This window comes from Marmota flaviventris, chromosome 11, assembly GCF_047511675.1.
Source record: "Marmota flaviventris isolate mMarFla1 chromosome 11, mMarFla1.hap1, whole genome shotgun sequence".
Classification (NCBI taxonomy): domain Eukaryota; kingdom Metazoa; phylum Chordata; class Mammalia; order Rodentia; family Sciuridae; genus Marmota; species Marmota flaviventris.
Genome location: NC_092508.1, coordinates 17,734,373 through 17,749,774, shown reverse-complemented (window position 1 = coordinate 17,749,774; position 15,402 = coordinate 17,734,373). Strand labels below are relative to the sequence as shown.

The window sequence follows — 15,402 nt, the reverse complement described above, 5'->3', positions numbered from 1 at the left end:
GGCTTCATTCCTGTTGGGGGCCTGACCATCATGAGGGTGGGATGTGACTGGGGCTTGTCAATCCTGGCTGTCCTCAACTTTCTGAGGCCTGAGCTTCCTCAGGTGCTGGGCCCCCACCCCCAGAGCTCCTCTCCTGCACCTTGTTCTCGGGCCCATGCATTCTCCTCTATAAATACCAGCTCTGGTATTTCGGGTTGGCAGCTGCTGCTGCCAGGGAGATGGCTGGGTTGACACACGGCTCCTGACAAAACACAAACCCGTGGTGTGAGTGGGTGTGGGTGGTGTGAGTAGGGAGATGAATCACAGAGGAGGTGAGGGGGACAAGGGGGCAGGAGCCAGGCAAAGTTGGTGCGGAGGTGGGACTACACTGCAATTGGAAATGGAGAGTTCAGCAGACTCTCTGTGGTAATCATCTTGCTGCTTATAAACTCGAGCACCCCCCCCCCAGCAGGGGGGAGGAGGAGGACCTAGAAGACTCCAGAGGGAAACTGAGGCTCAGAGCTAGAATCCACGTGCCAAAGGACATTCATGGGCCGGCCAGCTCTGGCCAGGATTGTTCTCTGCCGGCCAGGCACTCTCCCACTTTCCTTGCCTGCCTAGAGACCCCTCTGGTTTGGCCAGTGGATTCTTGGTGTTTCCCTGAACCTTTCAAACCTCCAGAGAATCTTTAGAAATAAGGTGATTTGGGACCTTTCTTGGGTACAGGCCTTGTCCATTCAAATGAGCTAAAGTTTCTCCTTGGAGAAAAAAGGGGAGCCTCAAACTACATGGAAGTCTAGCTTGCTCTCCCCCTCGCTACCCCTAGGGCAAGGCAGGCACCTAGAGGTGGCAGGGGGCCCGCCTAGGGTTGCAGGAGAGCTCATCACCCTGGTGAAGCGGTTGGCAGGCCTGTCTGTTTGCAGCGCTTCTCAGCCTCTTCCACGCACCGCTCAGGGGCGCAGGCCTCTTCGGGGGAGCTGGCCTCCCCGCCCCCACGGCCAAGCGGCCGCCCTTTCCTGGCAGGACAGCGGGATCCTGCAGCTGTCAGGGGAGGGGCGGCGGGGGCTGATGTCAGGAGGGCTACAAATAGTGCGGACGGCTAGGGGCTCCGTCTCCCCTCTCCGCAACCACTCTCCAGCCGGCTGTCCGCCCGCTGCCTCCTCCGTACGCCCACCCAGCCTCGCCCGCGCCGTCACCATGAGCCAGGCCTACTCGTCCAGCCAGCGCGTGTCCTCCTACCGCCGCACCTTCGGCGGGGCCCCTGGCTTCTCGCTCGGCTCCCCGCTGGGCTCGCCGGTGTTCCCTCGCGCAGGCTTTGGCACCAAGGGCTCCTCGAGCTCGGTGACATCCCGCGTGTACCAGGTGTCGCGCACGTCGGGCGGGGCCGGGGGCCTGGGGTCGCTGCGGGCCAGCCGGCTGGGGTCGACCCGCGCGCCCTCCTACGGCGCGGGCGAGCTGCTGGATTTCTCGCTGGCCGACGCGGTGAACCAGGAGTTCCTGACCACACGCACCAACGAGAAGGTGGAGCTGCAGGAGCTCAATGACCGCTTCGCCAACTACATCGAGAAGGTGCGCTTCCTGGAGCAGCAGAACGCCGCGCTCGCCGCCGAGGTGAACCGGCTCAAGGGCCGCGAGCCGACGCGAGTCGCCGAGCTTTACGAGGAGGAGCTGCGCGAGCTGCGGCGCCAGGTGGAGGTGCTCACCAACCAGCGTGCCCGCGTCGACGTCGAGCGAGACAACCTGATCGACGACCTGCAGCGTCTCAAGGCCAAGTGAGGGCCCGGTGGCCCCAGGCCCTCTTCCCCCGGGCAGGGCTCCACTGTCAGCACACTCCTTTCCGGGCCAAGGTCCCCTTAACCCCCAGGTCTTTAGCATGTGCTCCCCCTCCACACAGCACATCTTGGGGAGGTAGATCAAGGGGTAGAAATCAGAGCCCACGGAGGCTTGGTGCCCTGTGGGCAGCTGGGAATCATAAGCTGCTGGGGGGTGGTGGGGCAGAGATGGACTGGGGAAGGGCTGGGGAATGGGGGTGGGGAGGGGAGTTTGGTGGTTGGTAGGAAAGCTGGGCAGGCTGAGAAGTGGGGGAGAGTCAGCAAAAACTCTCAGCTCAACTGTGATGAGGCCCTGGGGAGGGGAGGAGCAGGGAGAGGGGAGCTTGACTCCTGGGCCTCCCAGAGGCTGTGGCATCACAAGGTTAAGCTGAAATAGAGGGGAAAGTGAGCAGGAGGCCCTGGGTCTAGAAAAATTACGGAGCACTAGTTAGTAGGCTCCACCAACATCCAGTATGAAAAGGCTAAATATATTCATGGGTCTTGCTTCTGATATTCCAAATGAGCAGTCACCCTCCTGCCACCAAAGTCACAAATATTAATCAAGCTGTTACATGGGCCAGGGTTAGACTGAGAACCAGGAACCCAGAGGTGAATAAAATAGATACAGTTTCTCACCCCAGGGAGGTCACAGTCTTCAGGAACATAGACTTCAAGGGTGTGGCTACAGGACAGAGATTTGGCCACTTCCTGTCCCCCCCCCCACCTCCCATGGACAGGCCTCTGCCACTCCCTTTCTGGGCCTCTTGTTTCTACCCATCAGCCAGGCCTTCTCCCTCTGTCCTGAGTCCACTCCCTGATCTGTCAGTAGTGGCAACTCTATCCCAGCAACTGTCTGTCCTATCTGTCTTGGTCAGGCTGCAGGAAGAGATCCAGCTGAAAGAAGAAGCAGAGAACAATCTGGCTGCCTTCAGAGCGGTAAGCCCTCTTTGGTCACCCAGGAGTCTTCCCACTTCTGTCCCTCCTGAGTGTCCCTTTGCCGGACCTGGGTTATCACTGACCCTTATATTGGATCTCTTCCAGGATGTAGATGCAGCCACTCTAGCCCGCATTGACCTGGAGCGAAGAATTGAATCTCTCAACGAAGAAATTGCGTTCCTTAAGAAAGTACATGAAGAGGTACTCGGGGGTTCTTGGGCAATGGTGAAAGCCGCTGGGAATGGGGGGGTGCCAGGGTCCTCTGGGGGGCCCGCAAGGGGACTGAAGCCCAACCACAACCTGCAGGAGATACGTGAGCTGCAGGCCCAGCTTCAAGAACAGCAGGTCCAGGTGGAGATGGACATGTCCAAGCCAGACCTTACAGCTGCCCTTAGGGACATCCGGGCTCAGTACGAGACCATCGCAGCTAAGAACATCTCTGAAGCTGAAGAGTGGTACAAGTCCAAGGTGGGTGGCCTGGCCCGGGGACTCAGGCACCTCTGTTCCCTCAATCCCAGTTTGGAGGTGCTGCTTGTGGCCACATCCATGAAGGAGGGTGAGCCCAGAGTGCCATGCTTCCTTGTTCACCCTATTTGCATCCTGCTCCTGCTTATCTCAGGGACCCTCTCTCTGCCCTCAGGTGTCCGATCTGACCCAGGCAGCCAATAAGAACAATGATGCACTGCGCCAAGCCAAGCAGGAGATGATGGAATACCGGCACCAGATCCAGTCCTACACCTGCGAGATTGATGCTCTCAAAGGCACCGTGAGTCTCCGCCTACTTTCACAAACCCAGCCCATTTCTACAGCTCACACCTTCACTCTGTGACCTTGGATCTAGTATAGACCCTCTCTGGGCCTCCATCTCAAGTCTACAACAGGGGTAAAACCAGATGGGTGGATTCCCAGTTGGGCACTAAGGATTCAGACGGTTCCTAGGGCATCTCCCTGTGTGGGGTGGGGGTACCAAACATAGATGCTCCTTTTTATGTTGTTTTTTCTTTGAGTGTCCACAGAAGACTTTGTTTGAGTTCATGTTTTCCTGGCTAAGAAGCCTTTGACAACCCCTGGACACGACTCTCTGGAGTTACCACCCATCCCCAAGGCTATGTCTCTTTCCAGTCTGGCTGATGGGTAGAAACAAGAGGCCCAGAAAGGGAGTGGCAGAGGCCACGCCCAGGCCAAATCTCTGTCCTGTAGCCACACCCTTGAAGTCTATGTTCCTGCAGACTGTGATCTCCCTGGGGTTAGAAACTATTTTATTCACCTCTGGGTTCCTGGTTCTCAGTCCAAGCCTGGCCCATGTAACAGTCCTCCTCCCTGAGCATGCTCTGAGCCTGCTCTTGACCTGAGCTTCCCCTCACCCCTGCAGAATGATTCCCTGATGAGACAGATGCGGGAGCTGGAGGACCGCTTTGCCAGCGAGGCCAGCGGCTACCAGGACAACATCGCACGGCTGGAGGAGGAGATCCGGCACCTCAAAGATGAGATGGCCCGCCATCTGCGCGAGTACCAGGACCTGCTCAATGTGAAGATGGCCCTGGATGTGGAGATTGCCACCTACAGGAAGCTGCTAGAGGGCGAGGAGAGCCGGTGAGGAGCAAGGCAGAGGCTAGGGGAAGGTTGCTGGGGGGGGGGGGTCCCAGTCCTGCCCCCAGGGGGCTCCAGATCACCTCCATGAGACCTGAAAGCAAATTTACACGCAAGGCCACCTTTCTGCTCATTGCAGAGAATTAATCAAAGCCACCAGGGTAAAAAGTGATGTAATTAACAGCTTTTATAAAAAGAGAAATGTAAGTATTCCCTTATCCACCTTTAGAATTAAGAACCAAGCAGCATAAAATCATATTTTGCAATCAGTAATAAAATATTACTGCCAGTCAAGGGAGAGATGAAGGCAGAACAGGGAATGAGGATGAAAGGGAGGGGGGAGATGGAGACAAATGAGACGGGAAGAGCCAGAAAGCCTTGCACGTGGGTAGGCTAAAAGAAGGACTGAAGAATTGTGTGCACACACGCACACATGCACATGCTCAAAGGAAAAGACACAGAGGATGTGCTACTGAGCGCACCTCTAGACAATATCCAACTGGAAGGGACATGAGGGAACCTTTAGGGTGATAGAAATGTTCCATATCTGGAGTTAGACTGGTGGTTATGTGGATATAGACATTAATCAACGCTCATCATTGTACACTAAAGATCTGTCCATTTCACTGTATATAAATTTAGCTTTAAGACAGGTCAATTACTTCCAAAAAAGTTACCCACTGATACTCATAAAAATTATATCTGAAATTTAAAAAAAAAAAGTGGCAGACATGTTTAGATATGGACTTACACATTAAGAGAGGTTTCAGGTTTTGTAGAATAACGTCTACACAGATGACCTTTTAAGGTAGCTAAAGCTGCAATGACTTTTCCCAGCACCAGGCGTAAATGGTCAGCTCCTGGAACTGGCCTGTCTGGAGGGTGGGCACACACAATGATGTCACAGCTGCTCTTCATACTCTTTCAGTGCCAGGAGCAAGAAGGAAATGCTGGTGAACTGCAGGGTGCAGAGAGGTTGGGTGTCATGCTAGCAGGTCAGGGTTGGAATGCGTGATCTTTCTAGAAGGGACAGTTACTGGGACAGCTAGAGTTGGGCTTTGGCCCCAAGCCCTACTGTAGGGGCAGTGGAGTGCCGGGATCAGTGGGACTGGGACAGCTGAGGATTGCGTTTAATGAGGGTCAGGGTGAACCTTGATGGGTGGCCACAGGGAAAGACGGGAGGAGAATGAGAGTGTCCTTAACCCTTTGGGACTGGGTCTCTTTCCTTTCAGGATCAACCTCCCTATCCAGACCTTCTCTGCTCTCAACTTCCGAGGTGAGTGTGTGGTAAGAGGTGGAAGTGGGGTCATAGGGACAGGAGTCCAACTTGGATACTGCCCAAGCCCACCAGGGGGGGAGGATGAAACCCTGGGGCTGGGCTGGGGCTGGGGCCAGGCCAGGGAGAGAAAGAGCCCTGCCAAGGTTAGGTGGGAAAGTTTGGGTAGAAGCAGATGAAGTGCCTGTCTGGGAAAAAGAGAGAGGTTTTTATTGGACCAGGTTGTCTTATATTATATTGACCATGTTCCTTGTACCTTCAGAAGAACTGAGCCTCAGGAAACTGTCTCTGTTCTGAATCCAAACTCTGGAAGTACCAGGGGTATCTCCGGGGACCTAGAAGTAGGAGCATCTCCCCTTCTCTGGCCAGAAGGAACCCACTGCCCATTGTCTGTCTGGCATGTTGCCAAGTACTCTCTGACTATTTGTTGAGAACCTCCAGTTTACTGGAGCAAGATGTTGGATTCATGTTTGAAAAAATGAAGCCAAATCTTAGCAAAGCCAAACGATGAAAAGAACGAGCTCTTAAGGCATTTTGCCATCCCTAATATCAGTAATATGCAGATCGAATGGCTTTCCAACCCCAGAGAGCAGAAAAACACGCTCTAATGATACATTAGGAAAGCAAGTCGGAGTGCTTGGCAGCTTCTCCTTTCCTAGATCAAACCTCTTATATCTTCGATGTTCATTTCCATCAGGAAAAAAATACACGCCCTGCTCCACCCAGTTAGAACGTTCATCACAGGCTAGTTGCTTGCTAAGAAGTCTTAGGAACGTCAGACTCATGATACCAAGGACCCAAATTTGACTCTCTATGAAACTCAGGACCTTTCTTTTTAGTTAGTTGTTTATACAGACAACAAGTGTGATTTTTGCATTTAAAATCATTTAATGCCTTTTCAAATCAATACCTCTGTGGTGATGATAGGAAAAGTCTCATTGTCACCATTTCACAGTGAGGAAATTGAGGTACAGCAGGACAGTGATTCGGCATGATGTATCATGACTGAGTCCTGTTCTGACTCACTTTCATTAAAACATCAAACTGCTCATCTTGTCCTAAAGAGGGCTGGGCTCCTGCAGATCTTCCAAAAGGGTACCTCCACACTAAGCTTTGGGGTTCTAATGATCTTGGAAGAAGAGAGTCCCAGGACGCAAACTCTTGTAGGGTTTTCCTGGAGCCCAGGGAGGAGAGGAAGCTAGGAGCAGTTGGGAACATGAATGCTGCACCTGGATCTTGGGGATCCCCCACCCTCCAAAACCAGCACACATGGTGCTACCTGTTGACTCCTAAGCCCATCTCAACCAAGACACTGTCCCCAAGATCCATAGGGTCACCTTCTGGGTATTGGGCTGAAGGACAGGTGCTAGTGTCTAGAAGTAAAAAGCCCATCTTGGGGGGATGGGAGTCTTCCAGGACTTTGGGTGCTGTAGCCAGAGGTAGGTGCCCAGTTTGGTGCAGCCCAGTCCTGGACTTGCTCAAGCTGAGTGTGTGGTGGATCTATTACAGAAACCAGCCCTGAGCAAAGGGGTTCTGAGGTGCACACCAAGAAGACAGTGATGATCAAGACCATCGAGACCCGGGATGGGGAGGTGAGTGGGTTTTCTGGCCCCTCATTCTTGGTGGAGACTGCAGAGTATCTGGGGGACTGTCAGCCAGGTGTCTTCTACCAGCTCAGCTGGTCCAGGGCCCTGGCTGGGGACAAAGCAGGTACTGCCGCACAGTGGTGGGGTGCATGGGGCTGAGACTCCTCTTGGTCAGCAGTGGGCTGGACTGGGCTTCTCTTTCTTCCCAGGTCGTCAGTGAGGCTACACAGCAGCAGCATGAGGTGCTCTAAAGCCAGAGACCCTCAGACAACATCCTGGCCCCCTCCTCACCGCCTCCTGAAGCCAGCCTCCTTCCATTCTGGGAGCCACACCCAGCCACCTTCCTCCCTCACAGCCCCTGACCCTTCCTCACTGGCCACCCCTCCTGGTTCCCATCCTGTCCAGCCCCAGAGAGCTCTCCAGCGGCCTTTGTGGACCCCATGATGAGTCCTAGCTGTTGGAAGTGGGTGAGGCTGGCCCAGGGCTGAATGGAACCAGCTGGAGTGGTGACTCTACCCTCTCACCTCTGTGACCTCAGGCTCTCGTCTCTGCTTTGGAAAGGGCCCCAGAGCAGGGCATATGGACCCCGAAGTGTCAGGACAGAGCCCCATGGACCCCCACCCTCAGCCTGGGTCAGAGAGAGAAAGTGCAGCCTCATCAGAAAGCAGGGCAGAGACCAGGGCAACTGGCCCCTGAGGAGTGTGAGGGGCCTGAGCCTGGCCATGCCCGCGTCCTTCCTTTCCCTAGCGCAGGGTGGGCTTAGAAAGCAGGGGCTGCCAGAGGAAACCCCCGAAGGTGCTGGATGTGGGAGCATGAGATGCAGAAGGAGAGAGGGTGGGTGAGATGCTGGAGAGGAGAGGAGAGGAGAGAGGCAGAGAGGGGCTCAGGTTGGCAGGAGGACACCACCTCCCCACGCCTGTCCCTCCTGCTGCAAGGGCTCTGAACTGAAACAATAAAGAGATAAGCACAAGCTGCCATGTCCCCTGCTGTCCTAACTATCTGGTCTCCTGGGGCAGGGGGTCTAGGGCCCTGTCACACCAACCATTACCCTGAGATGGACCGTGCCACCTTCCTGCCCAGCCAGACTGTCCCCTGGACCTCCCAGCGCTGCTGTATGTGTGCGGCATAGGGAGCTGGGAGCTGGGAGGCAGGGAAGCAAACAAAGGGCTTTTGTTGGCGAACCAGAAATATTTCCCGGTAGGTTGCGATTCCTGGACTGGCCCCTTCTGCTCATTATCCTACATGCAGGTGAAGGTGGGAGGCGTGGCTGTCCTCTTGGAAGGAAGCCACAGCTCCCTACACACTGGCTCTGAAGGAGGATGTTCTTGGTCCCTTCTCCAAAGAAGCTTCCAGCCTCTTCATTAACCCTACCCTGTCTAAGACTGTTCTATGACAGGGTCCAATTCAGGAAAAACAACATTGTTCAGAAAAATGCAAAGATCTAACTTAAGAAGGCTAGATACTCTAAAAATGTCAGTTCATCCCACCTTCTATAATTCCAGTGCAATGCAATGTCAATTAAAATGGCAAGGGGACATTTTGGAGAATCAGGGAAGATAGGAGGGGGGAATATAGGAAATAAGGAAAATATAGGACAATAAGAAAAAAAGGAAATCATGGAATAAAACATTGAAAGGTATTATGAGGCTAGGATAATTCAAAAATATTTTAAGAGTTAATACACAAATAGTAATAGAATAAAACAGAGTGTTTAAGTGTTAAGACCCATAAACATATGAGACTCTAATATATGTTAAGGGAGTCAATTAATCAATATAAGGGGAAGGCTTAATTGATCTGTATGAGGTTTGGGGAAAATGAGTAGCAAGAGTATTGGAGGGGGACATGAAGGCTGCCTCTCTTTGTACTCCTTCCAAATAACATATTCCAGGTGGATCAAAGATTTAGGAAACTTGTTGGCTCCATGTAGGCCTCAGGCTTTAGGTTGCCCCTCCAACTTTGAGGGACTATCTTTAAAGGAAATGGCAAGAGGGTGAGATCAAAAAGATGATAAACTCAGACAGTCTATGGGTGAAATAAACCCAATGAGGTTTTAGTCTTAAGTTCCCTACTCTGTGGCTCCAAACTGGCTTTTCTAGAAACTTCCAAAACCTTTTCTGGAAACCCTGCTTTTCTCCCCTGCTTTGAGGCAGCCCTCGTTCACAAGTTGCTCCCTCCCTCCTTCTAAGAAGGCCCCTTTGACAGGAGGAGCTCTACTCCAGGTCCCCACCTCTGCCACAGGGGACGTGGTCATTCCTTTGCCCCCTGGGCTTAAATGGGGTGAGCCCTGTAGGCCTCAGAAATTCTCCAACTAGCCTACAGAAAAACTCCACAGCTCTCAGGAAACACAGAGCCAGAAATGCCATTTCTAGTGTCTTCACATTGGGCAGAAGAAGAGGGATGGGCAAGGGGCTTCTTATCCTTGAAACTGTGGGGCCCTGGAATCTCAGCCGGCCTCTCTGTGAGGGAAATTCTTGGATGGGACTGGGCCCTGGTGGATAAGGAGGGGAGATATTTGGAGACATTTCTAAAGCTTTGCTCCTTCTTTTTCTGAATGAGTTGTGTGCACCCAACTGTCCCACAAACGATAAAAGGACACATAGGTCAGGGAAGGTTTTGGAGGCAGCCCCCATGCCCCCAAAAACAATTGGGTATAGACTAGTCACTAGGGTGGAGGGAGGGTAGAATCTTAGACTCTCAGGGTCAGATCTTAGAAATCCCCTGGATAACACTCCCAGTACAGAAATCTGCTTCCCAAGCCTCGCTGCTGCCTCCTTGATGGGCAGTGAGCTGGTCCTCTGCCTGCCTGGCCACAGTGTCAGAAAACTCCCCATTTGCCCTTCCTTCTCTTTACACCTGTCTTCTATAACTGCTACCCACCTGTCCTGGAGGAAGCCAGAGACACCCTCGGACTCCCAGGGGAAGCATTCTCTGTGTAGAATCTTCCAGGCCTGTCCCCCTGGGACCCAGGGAATGGGCAAAAGAAACCAAAGAAGGCTTAGTTCTCACCTGGCTGTGTGCATACAACCAGACACTCTGTGTCCCCTGCCCCTTCCACACACACCCCATCACCTCCATGGCAAACCCTTTCCCTGCACTTTGGGGTGCTCTGGGGTCATCTCAAGACTCTGAATGTGGAAAGAGAAGGGCTTACAGAAGACTGACCAGTTAACTTCCCACTGAATCCAAAGAACCAGACCCAGGCCAGCTCCTATCCCATCTGAGGGGAGGGAAGGAGGACGGTGGAAATGGATAGATTCCTGTTCCAGAAACCAAGGGCCCCGTAGACACTTTCCCTCTGTCCACTCTGGCTGTCCTCCCAGCCCTGTCCCTTGAGGCTCTATTCATCCCCCCTCTGACTCACTAAAAGCTCACCCAGGGTACAAGTGGAAGGTATTTGTGACCTCTGATTCAACACCTAAATTGTCAGTAACCCAAGGGTAGGGTTTTAATCCATCTAGTCACTATTCTATACAGAGTACCTAGAACAGTGCTTAGTACATAGTAGGTATTCATTGAATGTTTACATACTTCTTGAATAAATACATACCACTTTTTTTACATTTCTTTTAAGTTAAATATTCACCGAGAAGGACTGATGGTCCCACTTCATTCATTGATTCAATGAACACATATTGAGATTTTCCCATGTTAGTCACTTGGTACACAATTACAATGGAAAGTTAGTGCCTCATAGCCCAGAGAGGTGGGGTGACCTGCCAAGGTCACACAGCAGAGTGTAGCAAAGAAGGACCAGGCCCTGGGCTCCTTGACCTCTGGAGCCTAGATATCTTTCCATGACACCATAGACTTGAGATGGAAAGCCAGGGCTTATTGGCAGCACACACACCCAGCCTGGCGCCAGGCAGCAGGGTACTGTGGGGCCCATGCTGAGGGACAGACAAGTGCCTTGAAGCCAGCTGCTCTGGGTGCCTGGCCTGGCCAGAACCTGACTGCTTCCAGCTGTCTCAGTTTTTGTGGGCTCCTCCAGAAGAGGGCACCAGTTGCACACCAGGGCCTGTGCCCTCCCCACACAGGCCCGCGGATCCTTGGATGCAAGCCAATTCATGCCCCAGCTATGGACACAGGCAGGCAGGCAGGAGACAAGTCATGTTCCGGGCTCTGTACCAGGCCCTTTTAAATAGTTAATATTCATTTTAATATTTAATATAATATTTGAATACCATCACAACCATGTAGGATCATGTAATTCTCTGCTCAAAACACTGAGATGACTTCTCATTTCTCTAAGAATAAAAATGCCATGGCCTGCAAGATGCTAGGCCATCTGGTGCCTGCCAGGTGTCTGATCCAGTTTCCTCCACTTTGCCCTCACTCTCTCTAGCCTTGCTGACCTGCTGGCTCTTCTGAGAGCCTAGATATCTTATCCTCACCTAGCCTGAAGCCATCTTTCCCCATGTCTGCATCATTTGCTTGCTTCCCCCTTCAAGATTAGCTCCAATGTTCCAACTCCACCCACCTTATTTGAAAGAACAAGCCCACCTCATATTCCCACCCCCACTCAAAGTACTTAACTCCCAAAATACTTATCTCCTTCTCATGATCTTCACAATTTCTTTATGTCTGTTGAATGTCTTTTCTGGACTATAAGCAACCTGGGGGAAAGGAATCCTTATCTGATTTGTTCACTGCTATAGTCACAGCTCCTGGAAGAGTGCCATGCACACAGTAGGAACTCAAAAATATTTGTTGAATAAATAAACAAATTCTGAGTTGTGCCACTCTCATTTTGCGTATGAGGAAACTTGCGTATGAGGAAACTTAGAGATGCTCAAGATCATCTGGTCTCCTTATTCAACTAACTGACCAACCAGACAAGATTCACAGGTTACCCACAGCATTCCACACGATTGTTTGAGGCATGGGGTTAGGAACTTCAGGTTTAATTAGTTTTTTAAAACAGTCTCTATTCCTTTGTTCTCGATATTCTGTTTGCAATGTTTTCTCCCACATTTTTACCTTTTTAGAATTCAATTTACATTGTAAAATTCAATTCATCATCAGTGGTTGCCTGGGGATGGTGGAGGGGGTGTGGTTGACTACAAAGAGGATTCACAAGCAATATTTAGGGTGGGGGAACTGCTCTGTATGGTCCTGGGGTGGTGCAAGTATGACTCCATGCATTTGTCAAAACCCAACACAAAGAGTAATCTTTAATATATGCAAACTACAAGAAAAGAATATTCCTCAAGGCTCTTAATCTCTATGGATATAATTCAGTATTTAAATTGTTTCTGCTGTACTGTGCTGTGTGGTTTTGACTTCAGCATCCTAGCATGAAGGAGGGGATGAAAAGGTAAGGGCTAGAGTGCCTCTCCCATCCTCCAAATGACTTGTGGATTCTTTCAGTCCCTCTCTGACTTCAACCCACAGGCCTTAAGGTCAGGCCTGGGTCTCTCATTGACTATTTTTTTAACCTTTGATTTTAAGAAATTATTGATTCACATGTGATTGTCAAAAATAATATAGTGAGATCCTGTGTACCCTTTACCAGTTTTGCTTAGCAGGAAGGTAACGTTGGTATAGTCCATCCACCTTCTTCAGGTTTACCAGTTTTACATACACTCTTAGGGTATGTGTATGTATGTATACATGTGCACATGAATATTTAGTTCAATGCAATTTTATCACATCTGTAGATTCATGTGACTGTCACCACAGTCAAGTTACAGAACGGGTCTAGCACAAAAATCTCCTTTGGATTTTTATTTTATGTATTTCTCTGCAGTGCTGGGGGTTGAATCCAGGGCCTGTGAATGCTACGTGAGCACTCTGCTACTGAGTTATACCCCCAAACCTCCTCAGAACTTTCTATTTATTTATTTATTTTGGGGTGTCACAGATTGAAACTAGAGGCGCTCTACTTTATTATTATTATTATTTTTTTTTTTTTTTTGATACAGGGCTTGCTAAGTTGCTGAGACTAGACTGGAACTTTAATTCTCCTGCATCAGTCTCCCAAGTCACTGGGATTACAGGATTTTGTCAGGCTCCTATGGAATTTTAAAAAGTCTTATCTTGATGTTTCTCAGAGTACAACCCTTAGACACATCAAAGTCAGCTGGGCCTTGTGTTAGATGGGCAGATTCCTGGGCCCTCCCAGCCTCTCCACTGAACCAGGTCTCTTGGGATGCAGCCTTTCAGTAGGCACCATCCTTGGAGGATCATTGCTCTGGTTAGCCACCCTCCCTGATCCACCCTCCACACTGTGGCTGCCAAAGGCATTCTCCTAAAACACAAGTCTGACCACCTCACTCCCTGTGGTAGAACCCTATGGTTGCACCCCTGCTCTCAGATAGAGACCTTAGCAACCAAAGCCTTGTCTGGCAAGCCCCAGATCCCTTACTTTCACTGCCAACCCACCATGGGCAATCCCTCCAAACCTTTCTGATTCAGAACTCATTCTCTTCTTTCATCGTGCTCATTTTGCTCATGCTGTCCCTCTGCCTGCAATGTCCTTCCCACTCTTTTCTGCCTGTTGCAACCCTATCCAACTAACTACTATTAGTACAGATGAGGACTTGGAGGTTGAGAGAGGTTTGGTGTCATCCAGTGGGAGAGGGCAGGACGGCTGAGAGACCCAATCCACCCAACTGCCAGGCTCCTGGTCTTACTGTTGGCCAGATGTAATGGAGGTGCTGGGTGGCCACTGGTGCTGGGCAGTCTGCTCCCTCCACTTGAGAGGTGGAGGTGGCCTCTCCAGCCTTCTCTCCCAGCTCACGAAGACCATCTTCCTTTCCTCCAGCCACCAGCTGTGTGAGGCTGGGGCTTGGGACCTGAGAGGAGGGAGGAAGGGAAATGGGACTGAGCCCAGGGGTAACTTGATTCCCCTGCGTGGGGCTGAGGTGGTTGGGGGACAGGCACCCCATGAAAGAGGGGGCCTGGAACCAATCCCCAGGGATTCATTTGAGCCAGGGCTGGAAGACTGGCTATGGGGGCTCCTGGAGGGAGAGAAGGAGCCGGTGGAGTCCAAGTCCCCTCCTTTGCTGCCCCCTCCCTCCAGAGTTCCCTTGCAACGCAACCCGAGCCGGGGGGCCTAAAAATAGCCCCCGAGGCGCAACCGCGGCCGCCCTGGTGACCTTCTGGGTAGCACAGGCCGAAGGCGGGCGGGCAGCAGGAAGGCAGGCCGCCGGCCCCCCAGGACTCCCAAGTCACCATCCTCCCGGGTGTCCCGTGGCCGCCTAGATCCAGCGTCCCCCAAGCCCAGCTCGCAGAGGCCATGCAGAAAGCCCGGGGCACGCGAGGCGAGGACGTGGGCACGAGGGCACCCCCCAGCCCAGGGGTGCCCCCGAAGAGGGCCAAAGTGGGGGCCGGCGGAGGGGCCCCGGCGGCCGGGGCCGGGGCTCCCGTCTTCCTGCGACCCCTGAAGAACGCGGCGGTGTGTGCGGGCGGCGACGTGCGGCTGCGGGTGGTGGTGAGCGGGACGCCCCAGCCCAGCCTCAGCTGGTTCCGGGATGGGCAGCTCCTGCCCGCGCCGGTCCCCGAGCCCAGCTGCCTGTGGCTGCGGAGCTGCGGGGTGCAGGACGCCGGCGTGTACAGCTGTAGGGCCCAGAACGAGCGGGGCCAGGCCTCCTGCGAGGCTGTGCTCACTGTGCTGGAGGTCGGAGGTAATGGGGAGGTGGGGCCATCTCTGGCGGGCTGGGGGGAGCTGGAGTAGAGAAGGGTTGCCCAGGCCACGTGGGCCAGGTAGCGGCTCCTCCGCCTTCTTCCCAGGTGCCCAGGCTTCTCAGCTGTGCAGGCCCCAAGTGCAGATCCAGAGGGAAATGCAGGGAAAGGGTGTCAAGGTGCAGAGGCTCCCCCACCGAAAGGTCAGAGGTCAAGGGTCAGCAGTTGGTGAGCCCAGCTTGAGACCACACTGGCCTTTTGGGAAATTCTGTAGTGGAAGCCCTCCTAGCTCTCCTGTAGAGAAAGAAGCCTCCCTGGAGAAATCCTCTTCTTTAGCTCCAGGAACAGACTTGAGAACCAGGCCATGAATCCTTTGCAGGTGTGTGCCTGTCTGAAGGAGGGGCCAGTTCCCCGGGTCCAGGCTGCACTGTGGAGGGGGTGGGCCACTGCTGTGGCAGGGCTGGTGTGATCAGCACCAGGCAGGGCAGAAGGGTCTGGGACATCAGGAGGTGGAGCCAGGGTGGATTGACAATCACATGCATGCATGTGTGTAATACTTGTGCAGGCTGTGGAGCGCTGGATCTGTGTGGTGATACAA

The 15,402-nt window shown here is 52.6% G+C and overlaps 2 protein-coding genes across 3 annotated transcripts in view; both read left to right on the top strand.

The window, feature by feature from the left end:
• Positions 1 to 1,176: 1,176 nt before the first annotated feature.
• Positions 1,177 to 8,371, top strand: Des (desmin). 2 transcript variants are annotated; one of them, XM_027941764.2, is made up of 9 exons: positions 1,177 to 1,751; positions 2,666 to 2,726; positions 2,832 to 2,927; positions 3,033 to 3,194; positions 3,367 to 3,492; positions 4,099 to 4,319; positions 5,549 to 5,592; positions 7,102 to 7,184; positions 7,388 to 8,371. In XM_027941764.2, exons 1-9 carry the CDS (start codon positions 1,177 to 1,179, stop codon positions 7,427 to 7,429), a joined length of 1,410 nt encoding a protein of 469 aa, XP_027797565.1. In that variant the 3' UTR covers positions 7,430 to 8,371. The 2 variants fall into 2 exon arrangements, with proteins under 2 accessions (XP_027797565.1, XP_071475454.1); XM_071619353.1 differs by lacking the exons at positions 3,033 to 3,194; positions 3,367 to 3,492 and having other exon boundaries at positions 4,243 to 4,319.
• Positions 8,372 to 14,418: 6,047 nt separating this feature from the next.
• The window catches only part of Speg (striated muscle enriched protein kinase), a 55,462-nt gene continuing 54,478 nt past the window's right edge, over positions 14,419 to 15,402 (top strand). Inside the window, exon 1 of the mRNA XM_027942026.2 lies at positions 14,419 to 14,806. Coding sequence (XP_027797827.2) covers positions 14,419 to 14,806 — 388 coding nt within the window. The remainder of the gene's footprint in view (positions 14,807 to 15,402) is intronic.